The sequence below is a fragment of the Xiphophorus couchianus genome, chromosome 17 (genome assembly GCF_001444195.1).
Source record: "Xiphophorus couchianus chromosome 17, X_couchianus-1.0, whole genome shotgun sequence".
Taxonomy (NCBI): domain Eukaryota; kingdom Metazoa; phylum Chordata; class Actinopteri; order Cyprinodontiformes; family Poeciliidae; genus Xiphophorus; species Xiphophorus couchianus.
The window spans coordinates 3,675,844-3,688,804 of NC_040244.1; the positions used below are offsets into that span (position 1 = coordinate 3,675,844).

A 12,961-nucleotide genomic window follows, 5' to 3' on the forward strand; every position below is an offset into this window, starting at 1 on the left:
TCGAACAAGGACTCATGTGTCCAAAGCGCAAACGCTATCCTTGTGCCGACCGAGCGAGCTGAAAACTGATCGATTCGAACTTGTACAAGTACCGCTAAGCCCATTTTGCTTACAAAATAATGATAACATGTAACGAGCTGGACTCGAACAAAGGACTCATGTGTCCAAAGCGCAAACGCTATCCGTTGTGCCGACCGAGCGAACTGAAAACTGATCGATTCGAACTTGTCACAAGTACCCGCTAAAGCCCATTTTGCTTACAAAATAATGATAACATGTAACGAGCTGGACTCGAACAAAGGACTCATGTGTCCAAAGCGCAAACGCTATCCGTTGTGGCCGACCGAGCGAACTGAAAACTGATCGATTCGAACTGTACAAGTTACCCTCAAGTACCACCGCCCGCTAGCCCATTTTGCTTACAAAATAATGATAACGGGTAACGAGCTGGACTCGAACAAAGGACTCATGTGTCCAAAGCGCAAACGCTATCCGTTGTGCCGACCGAAGCGACTGAAAACTGATCGATTCGAACTTGTACAAGTACCGCTAAGCCCGTTTTGCTTACAAAATAATGATAACATGTAACGAGCTGGACTCGAACAAAGGACTCATGTGTCCAAAGGGCAAACGCTATCCGTTGTGCCGACCGAGCGACTGAAAACTGATCGATTCGAACTTGTACAAGTACCGCTAAGCCCATTTTGCTTACAAAATAATGATAACGGGTAACGAGCTGGACTCGAACAAAGGACTCATGTGTCCAAAGCGCAAACGCTATCCGTTGTGCCGACCGAGCGACTGAAAACTGATCGATTCGAACTTGTACAAGTACCGCTAAGCCCATTTTGCTTACAAAATAATGATAACGGGTAACGAGCTGGACTCGAACAAAGGACTCATGTGTCCAAAGCGCAAACGCTATCCGTTGTGCCGACCGAGCGACTGAAAACTGATCGATTCGAACTTGTACAAGTACCGCTAAGCCCATTTTGCTTACAAAATAATGATAACGGGTAACGAGCTGGACTCGAACAAAGGACTCATGTGTCCAAAGCGCAAACGCTATCCGTTGTGCCGACCGAGCGACTGAAAACTGATCGATTCGAACTTGTACAAGTACCGCTAAGCCCATTTTGCTTACAAAATAATGATAACGGGTAACGAGCTGGACTCGAACAAAGGACTCATGTGTCCAAAGCGCAAACGCTATCCGTTGTGCCGACCGAGCGACTGAAAACTGATCGATTCGAACTTGTACAAGTACCGCTAAGCCCATTTTGCTTACAAAATAATGATAACATGTAACGAGCTGGACTCGAACAAAGGACTCATGTGTCCAAGGCACAGACGCTATCCGTTGTGCCGACCGAGCGACTGAAAACTGATCGATTCGAACTTGTACAAGTACCGCTAAGCCCATTTTGCTTACAAAATAATGATAACATGTAACGAGCTGGACTCGAACAAAGGACTCATGTGTCCAAAGGGCAAACGCTATCCGTTGTGCCGACCGAGCGACTGAAAACTGATCGATTCGAACTTGTACAAGTACCGCTAAGCCCATTTTGCTTACAAAATAATGATAACGGGTAACGAGCTGGACTCGAACAAAGGACTCATGTGTCCAAAGCGCAAACGCTATCCGTTGTGCCGACCGAGCGACTGAAAACTGATCGATTCGAACTTGTACAAGTACCGCTAAGCCCATTTTGCTTACAAAATAATGATAACGGGTAACGAGCTGGACTCAAACAAAGGACTCATGTGTCCAAAGCGCAAACGCTATCCGTTGTGCCGACCGAGCGACTGAAAACTGATCGATTCGAACTTGTACAAGTACCGCTAAGCCCATTTTGCTTACAAAATAATGATAACGGGTCACGAGCTGGACTCGAACCCATGGTGCGTGTGTCCGAGGCACAGACGCTGACCGAGCGACTGAAAACTGATCGATTCGAACTTGTACAAGTACCGCTGAGCGGATTTTGCTTACAAAATTATGATAACGGGTCACGAGCTATCCGTTGTGCCGACCGAGCGACTGACAACTAATGCCTTCAAACTTCTACAAATACCACTACATAGGTTTGGCTTTTCATCTTTTAAATTGTGTTAGTGATATCAAAATTACTTGTGTAAAGTAATGTTAGAGAATTGTTCCTTTTCTAGCAGACTGTTGTGTGTCCCCTGCACAGGAACTACCAGGTGTGAATGAGAAGCTGTACATTGTTGTCCTTGTCAAATAAACAAACATATGAAATATGACTGAAATGTGTCTTTGTTGACCTTTCATTTTCAATTTGGATCTGTAGTTAGGTGTAAAGCACATGTTTTTATGCTAACGTTACACAAGACTTTATCTCAAAATACTTACTATTTTGGGCCCGTGCAGCGACCGGTCTTCTGGCCCGAATGGGCTTCGGCACAGGCTGCAAGTCTCCTTCGGTGATATACTGGAAATCGTCTGCGGTTGCGGTGCCGAGTTTCTCCGAAACGTCCTCTAAAGCGGCCAAAACTTCCCGTGAAAGACCAGGAAGCGCTGCTCGAATGGCATCGTGGATGTCCTTTTGTGTATCCGTCGTATCTGTTGAAATACAGAAAACTAAAAAAAGGTTGATCTCTGAACCGTTAATATCAAGCCTTTACGCTGCCAAAACACTGTGCTTTAATGGTACAAACCGATTCCCATCTTTTATGCAAGATGATAATGGCCACGTGTCAATCGGTTTACTAATGCGCCTGCATTCTAATCTTCTTCTTTCATCCTTTACAAAGTACATGTGGTAGTGTGGAAGAAATTCTCCACGATACACTCTCATCAGAACACGAAGTGCAGATTCATCCTTCACCAATGTAAGGATGAGTTCAACAAACTCCAGTGACTCATCATTCCTACTGACTACTAATTGGCCCTTCTTGTACGTTATTCCATTATACTGCACGTCTGTGGGAGTCATTGTATCCTCACTGTAAAGTTCTAAATAAAATGGTGAGCCATCTTTTATTTGCAAGGTTGGGAGAGTCACTGTTCCGGCAGAAAGAAAGGCCTGTAACATTTGATGTCTCTCTGAAAGAGTCAAACACAGATGTTTGAAGTTTTTCAGTTGTCTGGCACATCTTTTGAAGTAACTATGTTTGCTCTCGAACCGCATGGTCCGGAGCCCGATGAGTGGACCGCATTTCGGAATTGGCCCTGGATAGTGCTGTAAATAATGATGTTTAGGTCTCGCTGCGTTATCTGGAAACAATACCTTCCTGGTTTCCAAATATTCCCGGATGAGAACATTCAAATATGCAACCTGAGGATTGGACATTTGCTGAGCACAAATCAGGTCAACGATATCCTTAAGCTGCAATGTTAATATCATCTTGTGAATCCTGCACCTTATCACCAATTAACAGAGGCAACAGTCTCAAGAAATTCCAGTTTTGTACTGCTTGTCCACTGAGTTTCAGTGCTTTTGGAGTGACGGCACAAGGTTTGGAACAAGCATCTGTTGCTTTGTATTTGAATTGTCTGATGCGCCTGTTCAAAATTGTGTATGTCAGCCATTTCTTTTTGGACAATCGTGTATTTGAGATAAAGGGCGACATCGTATGAGAGGACACCCTCGAAGATGTCACGGCCAAGACAAGGGGGCGTGCCTGGTGAACAAACATTAAAGTTCTCTAAAGTATTAAACACTGACCTGAACTTAATCCCCTGCACTTCTGTCACATCCTCTCTTTCCAGCTGTTTAGTGGCAGATCGATACGTTTCCGGAGTCCGCTCTGGTCCGATGATAGCTGGATTTTCACTCTGTAATTCAGACCGAGTAATCAGACAATATCTGCAGAAGTACTGAGATGTACTGACATTTTCCGTAAAACCCCCGATGCGGCGAGAGCCCGGGTTGTCTCCGGCAATGCGATACGGTGCTCCTTTCGCGACTGATTCGTCTGCCATAGTTATCCCATTCTCCTCTAGTATTTTCAAGTCAGTCAACAGTTCTGAAAAAACTCTGGAATGGCCAAATTCCTTGAAATCCTTCTCTCTACACAACAAGACCGACTGCATATGATCGGTATTTGATCGGACATGGGGTGGCATATGGAGTAGAGAAAAGTAAACGGCAAAGATCTTGTGCTTTTTTTTTGCAGATCCCAATGGGTTCACAACTTCAAATGCATCTTGATAGAGAACCAGCTTGAGAGATTTTTGGTTTTCTTGAAACAATACGTTGGACGTAAACACCTTACCGTCGTCACGGTCGGAGAGAACGTCGGCTTTTGAAACGCCGTGAGCCATCGTTAGGCCCTGCCGATATTTGGAATCTAACATACCTTTTAACTAGGCCTGTCCCGATAAACGATAAATCAATTAATCGTACGATAAATTAAAACTATCCACGTCATTTCAATTATCGGCATTATCCTTTTTCTCTTTCTGTTGATGACACCGAATGAAAAGAGGCTCAACTCCGGTGCTCTCCACTGACCCTCCTTTCTCATTTCCTCAGTGTAAAGCCCAGCGCACACGACACGATCTTAGAGCTGTCTGCCGATTGTCGGCCCATTTTCAAAACCTGACAGACCACACATTAGCCGACAGAAATCCTAGGTATAACGGTTCGATCGGGTTCGTTCTGTCAAGAAAATCCGAGCTCATCCCACTTCCCCATGCTGGAGATTTTAGTTTAACAGTAATAATAAATAAAGTTATCTTTAAAATGAATCACTCAAGTGACATCAAGGCCCAACAGTAGACTTAAGTGTCAATAAAGTTAGTTTAACAGTAATAATAAATAAAGTTATCTTTAAAATGAATCACTCAAGTGACATCAAGGCCCAACAGTAGACTTAAGTGTCAATAAAATAAATCTAGTTGTGTGTGTTGTTTTTGTCTCATGCAAACTTTGCTTTAATTCTACTTTTTTCTATCTAATCATAAGAAATCATAGTCAGTCAGAGAGAGTCATTAAACAGGAAAAGCAGGTTTCCTGGAAAAAGAGGAAGTTTCCAGCCTGCAGATTTATAAAAATAGCTGAGACTATTTTAAAGCATGAAAGTTTTAAAGAATGAAATCTAAACATTATTAGTAATTGGATAAGATTCAAAGTAAAATACTTATATGAATATTGGTTTACTTGTAATAATACACTTATATTTGTGGGAACTACAAGAAAAACAAGTAACTGTAACTTTAGTAGTAAATAATTAGAATCATGTATTATTCTTGGTTTCTTTTCAGAAAAACATCTGTAATAACTCACATTAAGATTATAATAAGAATAATTAATAAGTTATGGTTATAAAATCATAAATGAATGATAGATCAGAGAAGCTGAAGAAAATAAATGTGATATAAGTTATGGTTATAAAATTATAAATGAATGCTAAATCAGAGAAGCTAAAGAAAATAAATGTGATATAAATGTGATTTTGACATTAAACTTGAAATGGTGTAAAAAGGTGTAACTGCAATTAAACATCACTGATATGTTGGAGGTAGATGGTAGGTAAAAGGTTGTGCAGGCAAGGGACACAGGAGGTTGAGCAACCCTGAGACATTGGCACAGACATCAGGAAATGTCTGTAAGACAGTGATGGATATGAGATCATCTGTCTAAGCAGACAGCAGGCGCACCAGGGGGGTGGATAAACCCTATAAAAGGTGGGTGCAAAAGAGGAACCTTTTGTTGGATCCTCCGGGCAGCTTCGAGCCAAGATCGAGATGGACAAAGAACTCTGCAGCTGAAGAAGAGCCGGGGCCACAGAGCGGAAGACTGTCCGGCTCATGGAGACCAACCCGTCTGGCCCACAATCTGTGGCTTCGAATCGCACTTCTCTCATCGGCTGGGTTCAGACCCCAAAGACAAAGATGAAGACAAAGACAAGGAAGAAGAACTGGTGCCTTTTTTCCTGCCAGCACCAAGTCCTGTGTGACCTCAGCATCCATGCGGAGAAGAAGCTCATCGGACCTGCGGAGATCCTGGCCTTCGCCGATCAACATCTTCCTCCTGCTGCCACACCTTCTTCATCATCAAGCCAGGTCTGGGGTTCGAAACGCCAAACTCCGTCCGTCTCGCTCTAAGGTTCCTTTTTTAGTTCTCAGTGTCAGCAGTAGGGAAAGATAGACTAGATGATTGATTTTACTTATTTGATTATTTCTGCTACTGAATTAAGCTGTACTGACCCTTGCAAAAATGCCTTACTAATAAAATATTTAGCATAAAGAAAATCTAAAAGATGTTGTGGACATTCAGTTAATGAGTCACCTTAAAGTTCTTTGATGGTTGTAAAATAGCTGTGATGTTTGATTCTGGAGAGGAAGAGGTGGAAAATGTTTTTAGGTTGCTGGTAGCCCATATTTAAAACCTCATCCTTGGGACTCGCCCGAGTCACTAAAACCTACCTGGTTCAATAACAAATGCAAGTTGTAAAATAGAGAACGAGCGACCGTTAACAGGTGTGCTCTGTGAAACTAGTTGGCTGTAGGCTGCTCAGTCTGGCTAATTCACAGGGGGAAGAAGGGTGGGACACCTGGATGTAGGCCGTCAGATAACCAGGCGAATCGTTTCTCGAAACCAGCTTAAACAGAGTTTACTTCAGTTCTGGACAGGGTAAATCCCAGCAGATTTAGGAAACTCAACGGACCCGTTAGACGGAGAGCTGGTAGCACATCTCCCCTCTCAGAAGAGGAAGTACGAGAGTGAGAGAGTAGAGACAGAAAGGAGGGGGGGGGGGGGTGTTGCGCAACAACAGTTCCTGCCGTGTGGTGTCCAACAATGGGCACAAAATAATGGCTACAAGTCCAATGAACTAATTTTAAAACCAGGCATTAATCAATGCTTTACTGCAATCTACCTGCAATGCATGTGGCTAGTGTCAGCGTAAAGTCCTGACTGAATGAAAATCATTAGGAATTAGAAAGAGAGACATACAGAGACTGAACCGCCTCATCTGCAGAGCTGGCTCCGTGGTCGGTGTGAGCCTGGAGTCTGTGGAGACGGTGGTGGAACAGAGGACACTGTCTAAACTCAGTCTAATTTTGGAGAACACCAGTCATCCTCTGTACACTGTTTTCTCCAACCAGAGGAGCTCCTTCAGTGACAGGTTCCTCTCACTGGGTTGTTCAACCGAGAGGATTAAAAACTCCTTTGTCCCACGGGCCATTAGGCTTTACAATGCTGCTATTTGTGGGGGAGGAGGGAGACGGGGTAGCTTTTAACATATTTAAGCACTTTTACTAGACTTCTTTTAGTGGGAATGTATTTATTTATTATATTCTTCTATCTTGTATGGTTGTCTCCAGATGTACGATTTTAATGTTGTGTGGATGTGAATTAATGTGTGAGCAACAGATAACCTTAATTTCCCTATGGGATTAATAAAGTTTAACCTAACCTAACCTGTTTACGTCACGTTAACGAAGAACAGCTGAAAAGTTACCGGGTTTATCAACTGCGGTAGCAATTTCGCTCCAACTCCTCCTCTTGTCAGTTCGATATTCTTTGCATGTTGAATAAACATTAATGTTGTTTCCACATATCATCTCCGATGTCCGCTGGACTTCGGGTTGCGCCGTGTCAGCTGTTTGGGATTCCCAGACGTAATTTCCCCTCAGAAAGCACGAGGAGAATCCGCGCTTTCTGATTGGCTGCCTGTCACATTCAACAGGCTGCGTTAAGATCCCAGTCGGGAAAAACCCCTGATTTGGATCGGAGCGGCAACGACGATCTACCGTAACACACCACACAATCTTAGAAAGACCAACGTTTCAAGATTGTTGTATGGGGAAAAATAGGAGCAAAAAATAGCACTTGCAGCACTCTGAGTATCTTCATTACTTGTTTCACAAATCACATTTTCCAAATAATTTGTATGTTTCCTGGAGATGTGAGAGGTAAAGGAAGATTTCACACGAAACACAGAGGCGCACCCTTTCACAGGGCAAGTTACTTGGCGCCCCTCCACTATTATGCTCCTTCAAGTGAACAACCAAAGCTTTTATCCCTTCACACTGCCATTTACAAAGTGGAACTGTGCATTTTAATTTCGTTAAACTTGTGTCCAGAGCAACTCTTGGCATGCTATTATGATGACGATAGAAGTGAACGCACTTGAACATACGCCTCGGTTCGTTGCGATGCAGTTTGCGATGGAGAACAAAGGCTTTAACAGATTTAACTGTTTCTGCACACAGGTTGCATGAATACATCTTAAATATATTACTTCGATGGATAGCTTACAGCGATGGCGATACAAAACGGATGTAAGCAATAGCTTTGTGGAGAGGCTAACTTTCCACAACTTCTTTTTCTCCTCGTTTCCCCTGAAATGTCTTTTCAACCAACCGAATGCAACTCAAACTATTTGTTTTCTGAAATGTTCCGCAATATTTCCTTACCTGAGAACGAGAGCCGATCAGACGGAGAAGGTTGGATGATGAAGTCTCTGCACAATCTGAGCGGAATAGCTGGACAAAAACGCCAACCACCGAGTGCGACGGGTCCTCAAATGCAGCGCGCTGATCGGTCCGCTCAAATCCACCGCTTCCAAAGTTCCGCCAGAACTCAAGTTCGCCTGTCCGCGCGGACCAGGTGCAGTGGCCCCATTAATTAAGACTGACTACAGGCTGCCTGCCAGGTCTACAGGCAGGAAACTTGACTTACATGACTTTTGCTAAACCGAATAAATTATATTACAATATAGACTACAAATATCTCTAAAACATTTTCTGTGACTGAGTACAGATTATTTTAATTTATTTGTTAATGAAAAAAATCCAATATTGGCAACAAGATAATTTACAGTACAGAACATTTCGTGGAAAGGTATTTAATTTCCATAATTCCATTCAAAAAGTCAAACTTTAATAGATTCCAGATTCAGGACCCACAACTTAAGACGATTGCAAGTATTTGTTTATTTTTACATAATTTAGGCTATCAGGAGAATTAAATGCAAAGGTTACAGCGCTACTACAATTTTTGTTTTCATTTCCACAACAGTATGCATATTGAACAGTTTTGAACTGTATACTTTAGATTAATTATAAATGTAAAAATTACGATATACACTGCTAGAAAAATTATAGTATATTTTTGTAATTGCCACAGCAGTATGCATATTGAACAGTTTTGAACTGTATACTTTATAATTATTGAATACAAAAACTACGGTATACATTGCTAGAAAAATTACGGTATGTTTCTGTAATTGTCACAACAGTTTGCATTTTTAACAGCTACTAACTATATTAAAGATGAGTGCAAAAACTACAGTATGTACTACTAGAAAAATTACAGCATATTACTGTTAAAAGTATTACAAGACTTTTTTTAACAGCAGGGCAATGTAAATTTTCTGATAACCCTCCCCCCCCCCCCAGTAAAAATGACATTTTTTCCTAATTATCTTATTTACGGTAATTACTTGTTAAAGAAACAGTCTAAAACTGATTTCCAATTTACGGTTTTAAATTTTCATGGTTTACTTTATTTAACTGTAAAATTTACGGATATTTTTGACAGTGTAGGAAGTATGGTTTTATTTTCGTCTGAAATAACACTTTGTCTTTTCTAGCTGTCATGGTAACTCAAAGCGGAAAAAAAGAGCCGCATTTGCGCATGCGGTTGTGACGTCAGCGCGGCAGGTGCAAAGAGCCCACTGTAATAAACAAAGATGATTTTCTTTTTGTTCCTCTACCGCCCTCTTGTGGTCGCAGCTGATAATGATCCATCTAGCACGCAAATGCTAAGATGACGTTCGGCGTCCAAACAACAATGAGAAGAATCATGGATGAAAAAGCCAAATTTCAGCACAAATTTTAAACATTATTCAATACACAACTTGTTGTTTCTATATTCTGTTTCACATCTTTCAGAAAGTAACCGATAATAATAACTAAATGTCTATAATACTTGTGGTTTTCTTTACATAAGTTCTAAACAAATCAAATCATAAAAACGCTGATGACCGCTGACCGCTTCTGTACTCAGAAGCTGAGTTGATGCTTCCGAGTACGATTCGCATATTTAAAAGCGAATCGTGTCCAATTTCCAGCACCGGGCTCACTTATAGAAGTGAGGATTTTTCTGTTCTAATTTGAAAATGAAATGAGAAAAGAACTGGGAACAAAAACAAGATAAGAAAAAAAACCCAGAAGGTGCAACAAACCTTCAGCAGCCTCATCTTGTTTATGTCAGCTAATGACGTCATCATTTACAATAACAAATAGCCCATAAAAGCATCACTTGGACCCAGAGTCTACCTGACTTTTGTCAATTGACTTGTTCTACATTAAACCCACAGTCCATTTCTTATTCTGTATACCATCTGAGGCCCGATTGTTATCCTGACCGTATGGGTCCGATTTGAAGTGATGTTATTTATTATTTAGCGTTTGGTGAAATATGCATTTTCATATCAGTCAGGTAATTATAAACCCCGTATTGTTAACTATTACATCATAAATATACCATATATGATGCAGTTTTTTCCTATTTCTCTCTTTAATGACACACTTCCACCCCTCCTAGATGAATTAGATGAATCGGTTCATTTCTACAGCAGGTAGAGATAAGACAGAACCAGCAGGACACTGACCAGCCAATCGGATGTTCTCCTGACTGAGAAAGTGGGATAATATCTCATCTCTGCGGTAAGTTGGGTTTTTAAAGCTCTTCGTAGCCTCTTAAAACATCCTGATGAAAAATGAATCAAACCTACTTTAGACAACTGAGAATCAACAACCAGACAGTCAAGACATAATATGTTAGATATCACTGTTTTAAATTTGTTTTAAATTTAGGTGGGTTTCCTTTTTTTTTAAAAGAAAAAAAGGAAAACTAGAAAGAAAATGTATTTATAATAAAGCAGATGTTGAGTTTCTCTAATAAATGAAACCTGGACTCTGAAAACACTGATATAAAGGTCTAATAAAAACACAAGATATTTATTAAGTTTTATTGTTACAGGAGCAATGAAGAAATATTTTAGTAAACAATTATATGGTTTCATTTCAAAGGTTAAGTTTTAATGTTTTAAAACTTTCCTCTGACAACTCCTGATAGTTTTTTATGTTTTCTAAACTCTAAGTGTTTAGAAACGCTAACATGTTGTACATATGTGTAACTACTGTATGTAGTTGTAAATGATTGTCTCAGAGCTGAATCCTCTTTGGTTCTGATTGGTCCATTCAGAGAGAAACCAGCCGCTGAGCTGCAGTAGCGTCGAGGTCCAGTTCTCCCAGTGCAGTAGTTCAATCAGCCACTAGAGGGCGCCGGACGACTCCAGCTCCTCGTGGTTCTTCTTCAGCTGATTTTCTGCAGGTTTTCTGCTTTCTTGGGTTGATAAACAGGAAGTCTGAGGATGGCAGCTTCACCTTCATCGTCCTCCTCTTCCTCAGCTGCAGCATCAGTGATCCTAGAGGTCCAGTTCATCTCCTGCTGATGCTTCCAGTTCTTCTGGGTTTCTGCTGCTCAGCTTCTGATCTGCTTCACTGACAGCTTCAACTTTTCTGTCTGGACCAACAGATGATTGATTTGCTGCTGGAAACGGTGATGGTGCAGCAGATCCTGCAGGGGGCGCTCTGGGGCCTCAGTGTTCAGGTCGGTTACAGTCACATCTCCCAGACTCCTGAAACTATTGGTTCCTTCCTGAAATGATTTCCTGCAACAAAATGTTGGCTGGCAATGACCTGAACACTGAGCAAAACCTGAAAAAGTTCAAATCTGACCTACAGTTTTACAGCTCAACTCATGACAATAAAGGTGTTTGTTGTCACCTGAAAGGGGGAGGAGCCTAAGGTGTTGGTGGTTTCAAACAGACCTGGAGCTCAGGGTCTGAAGAGAGCAGCGCTGGCCGGCATCCAGACCAGGGTAGGTTAGGATTCATCCTAATTAATGTGAAGTTTTACTCATCTCTGTTTTTGTCTTCCAACAGGTTGTGGATCACAAGCTGTATGGCAGCAGAGCTGAGTTTGATGCCACCATTGACCTTCTCCTTAAAGAGTTTGGAGTGGAACTGGTCTGCCTTGCTGGTTTCATGAGGATCCTGACTGGGATCTTTGTGAAAAAATGGCATGGTAAAAGTCTGTTCATGTGTAAAGTTTTATTGTGTTTAAAAATAAAATGTATTTTTGTGCTGGTTTTTTCTTTTGTACCCAAGTAACTGTAACTTTAACTTTAGGGAGGCTCCTCAACATTCATCCCTCCCTGCTGCCTTCATTCAAAGGGGTCAATGCCCAGCAACAGGCTCTCCAGGCCAGAGTGCTGATAACTGGGTGCACCGTCCACTTTGTAGCTGTAAGTGTTGCGCTAACACATATAAAGCTCATCAAATAAATCCACACAATAAAAGTTCTTCTGTTCTTCTAGGAAGAGGTTGATGCAGGCGCCGTCGTGGTCCAGGAAGCCGTTCCGGTGTTGGTTGGAGACACAGAGGAAAGTCTGTCAGCCAGAATCAGGGAGGCCGAGCACAAAGCGTTCCCTAAAGCTCTGGAGCTGGTGGCCAGTGGAGCGGTGCAACTGGGACCAGATGGAAACATAGTCTGGAAGCAAGAGCGTTGAAATGTCTCTACTAATGCATGTCTGACTAATGATCAGAAACCATAGTTTACAATAAAGTACATCACTGTCAATGTACTCCTTACATTTAGGACTCTTACCCGTCACCTCTGCTGGTTCTATGGAAACGCAGGGACCCGACAACCTCTCATTCCCAGCTCTGGTTGACAGGCGGGGTCTCTCCTTCCAGCCCCAAACTGGCTCATTTAAACTGAATTAGATCTCCTCTGTGGGGAACAAAGCCTTTAGTTTCTCATTCTTAGGATTAGTTTTACGCATCATAAGCTATTTCCTGACCTGGCTTTGTCTCGGCGATGGTGACGAGAGTGTAAAACAGGCCTTTACTGGAGAGCAGCTGAGGAACCAGAGGGAGGAACCTGTCGGTGACCCGTCTGGCTCGCTCTCCT

The 12,961-nt window shown here is 41.9% G+C and overlaps 1 protein-coding gene and 1 long non-coding RNA gene across 2 annotated transcripts; one reads left to right on the forward strand and one right to left on the reverse strand.

Moving 5' to 3' along the window:
• Nucleotides 1-2,382: 2,382 nt before the first annotated feature.
• On the reverse strand, nucleotides 2,383-8,762 carry LOC114161291 (uncharacterized). The gene is made up of 3 exons (XR_003598977.1): nucleotides 8,393-8,762; nucleotides 3,693-3,802; nucleotides 2,383-2,587 (listed from the first exon to the last, which is right to left on the reverse strand). It is a non-coding gene; the product is annotated as an uncharacterized LOC114161291 (long non-coding RNA).
• Nucleotides 8,763-11,358: 2,596 nt separating this feature from the next.
• On the forward strand, nucleotides 11,359-12,628 carry LOC114161273 (trifunctional purine biosynthetic protein adenosine-3-like). Its single transcript, XM_028044492.1, has 6 exons — nucleotides 11,359-11,418; nucleotides 11,523-11,597; nucleotides 11,778-11,867; nucleotides 11,932-12,073; nucleotides 12,178-12,293; nucleotides 12,366-12,628. Exons 1-6 carry the CDS (start codon nucleotides 11,359-11,361, stop codon nucleotides 12,555-12,557), a joined length of 675 nt encoding a protein of 224 aa, XP_027900293.1. The 3' UTR covers nucleotides 12,558-12,628.
• Nucleotides 12,629-12,961: the final 333 nt, after the last annotated feature.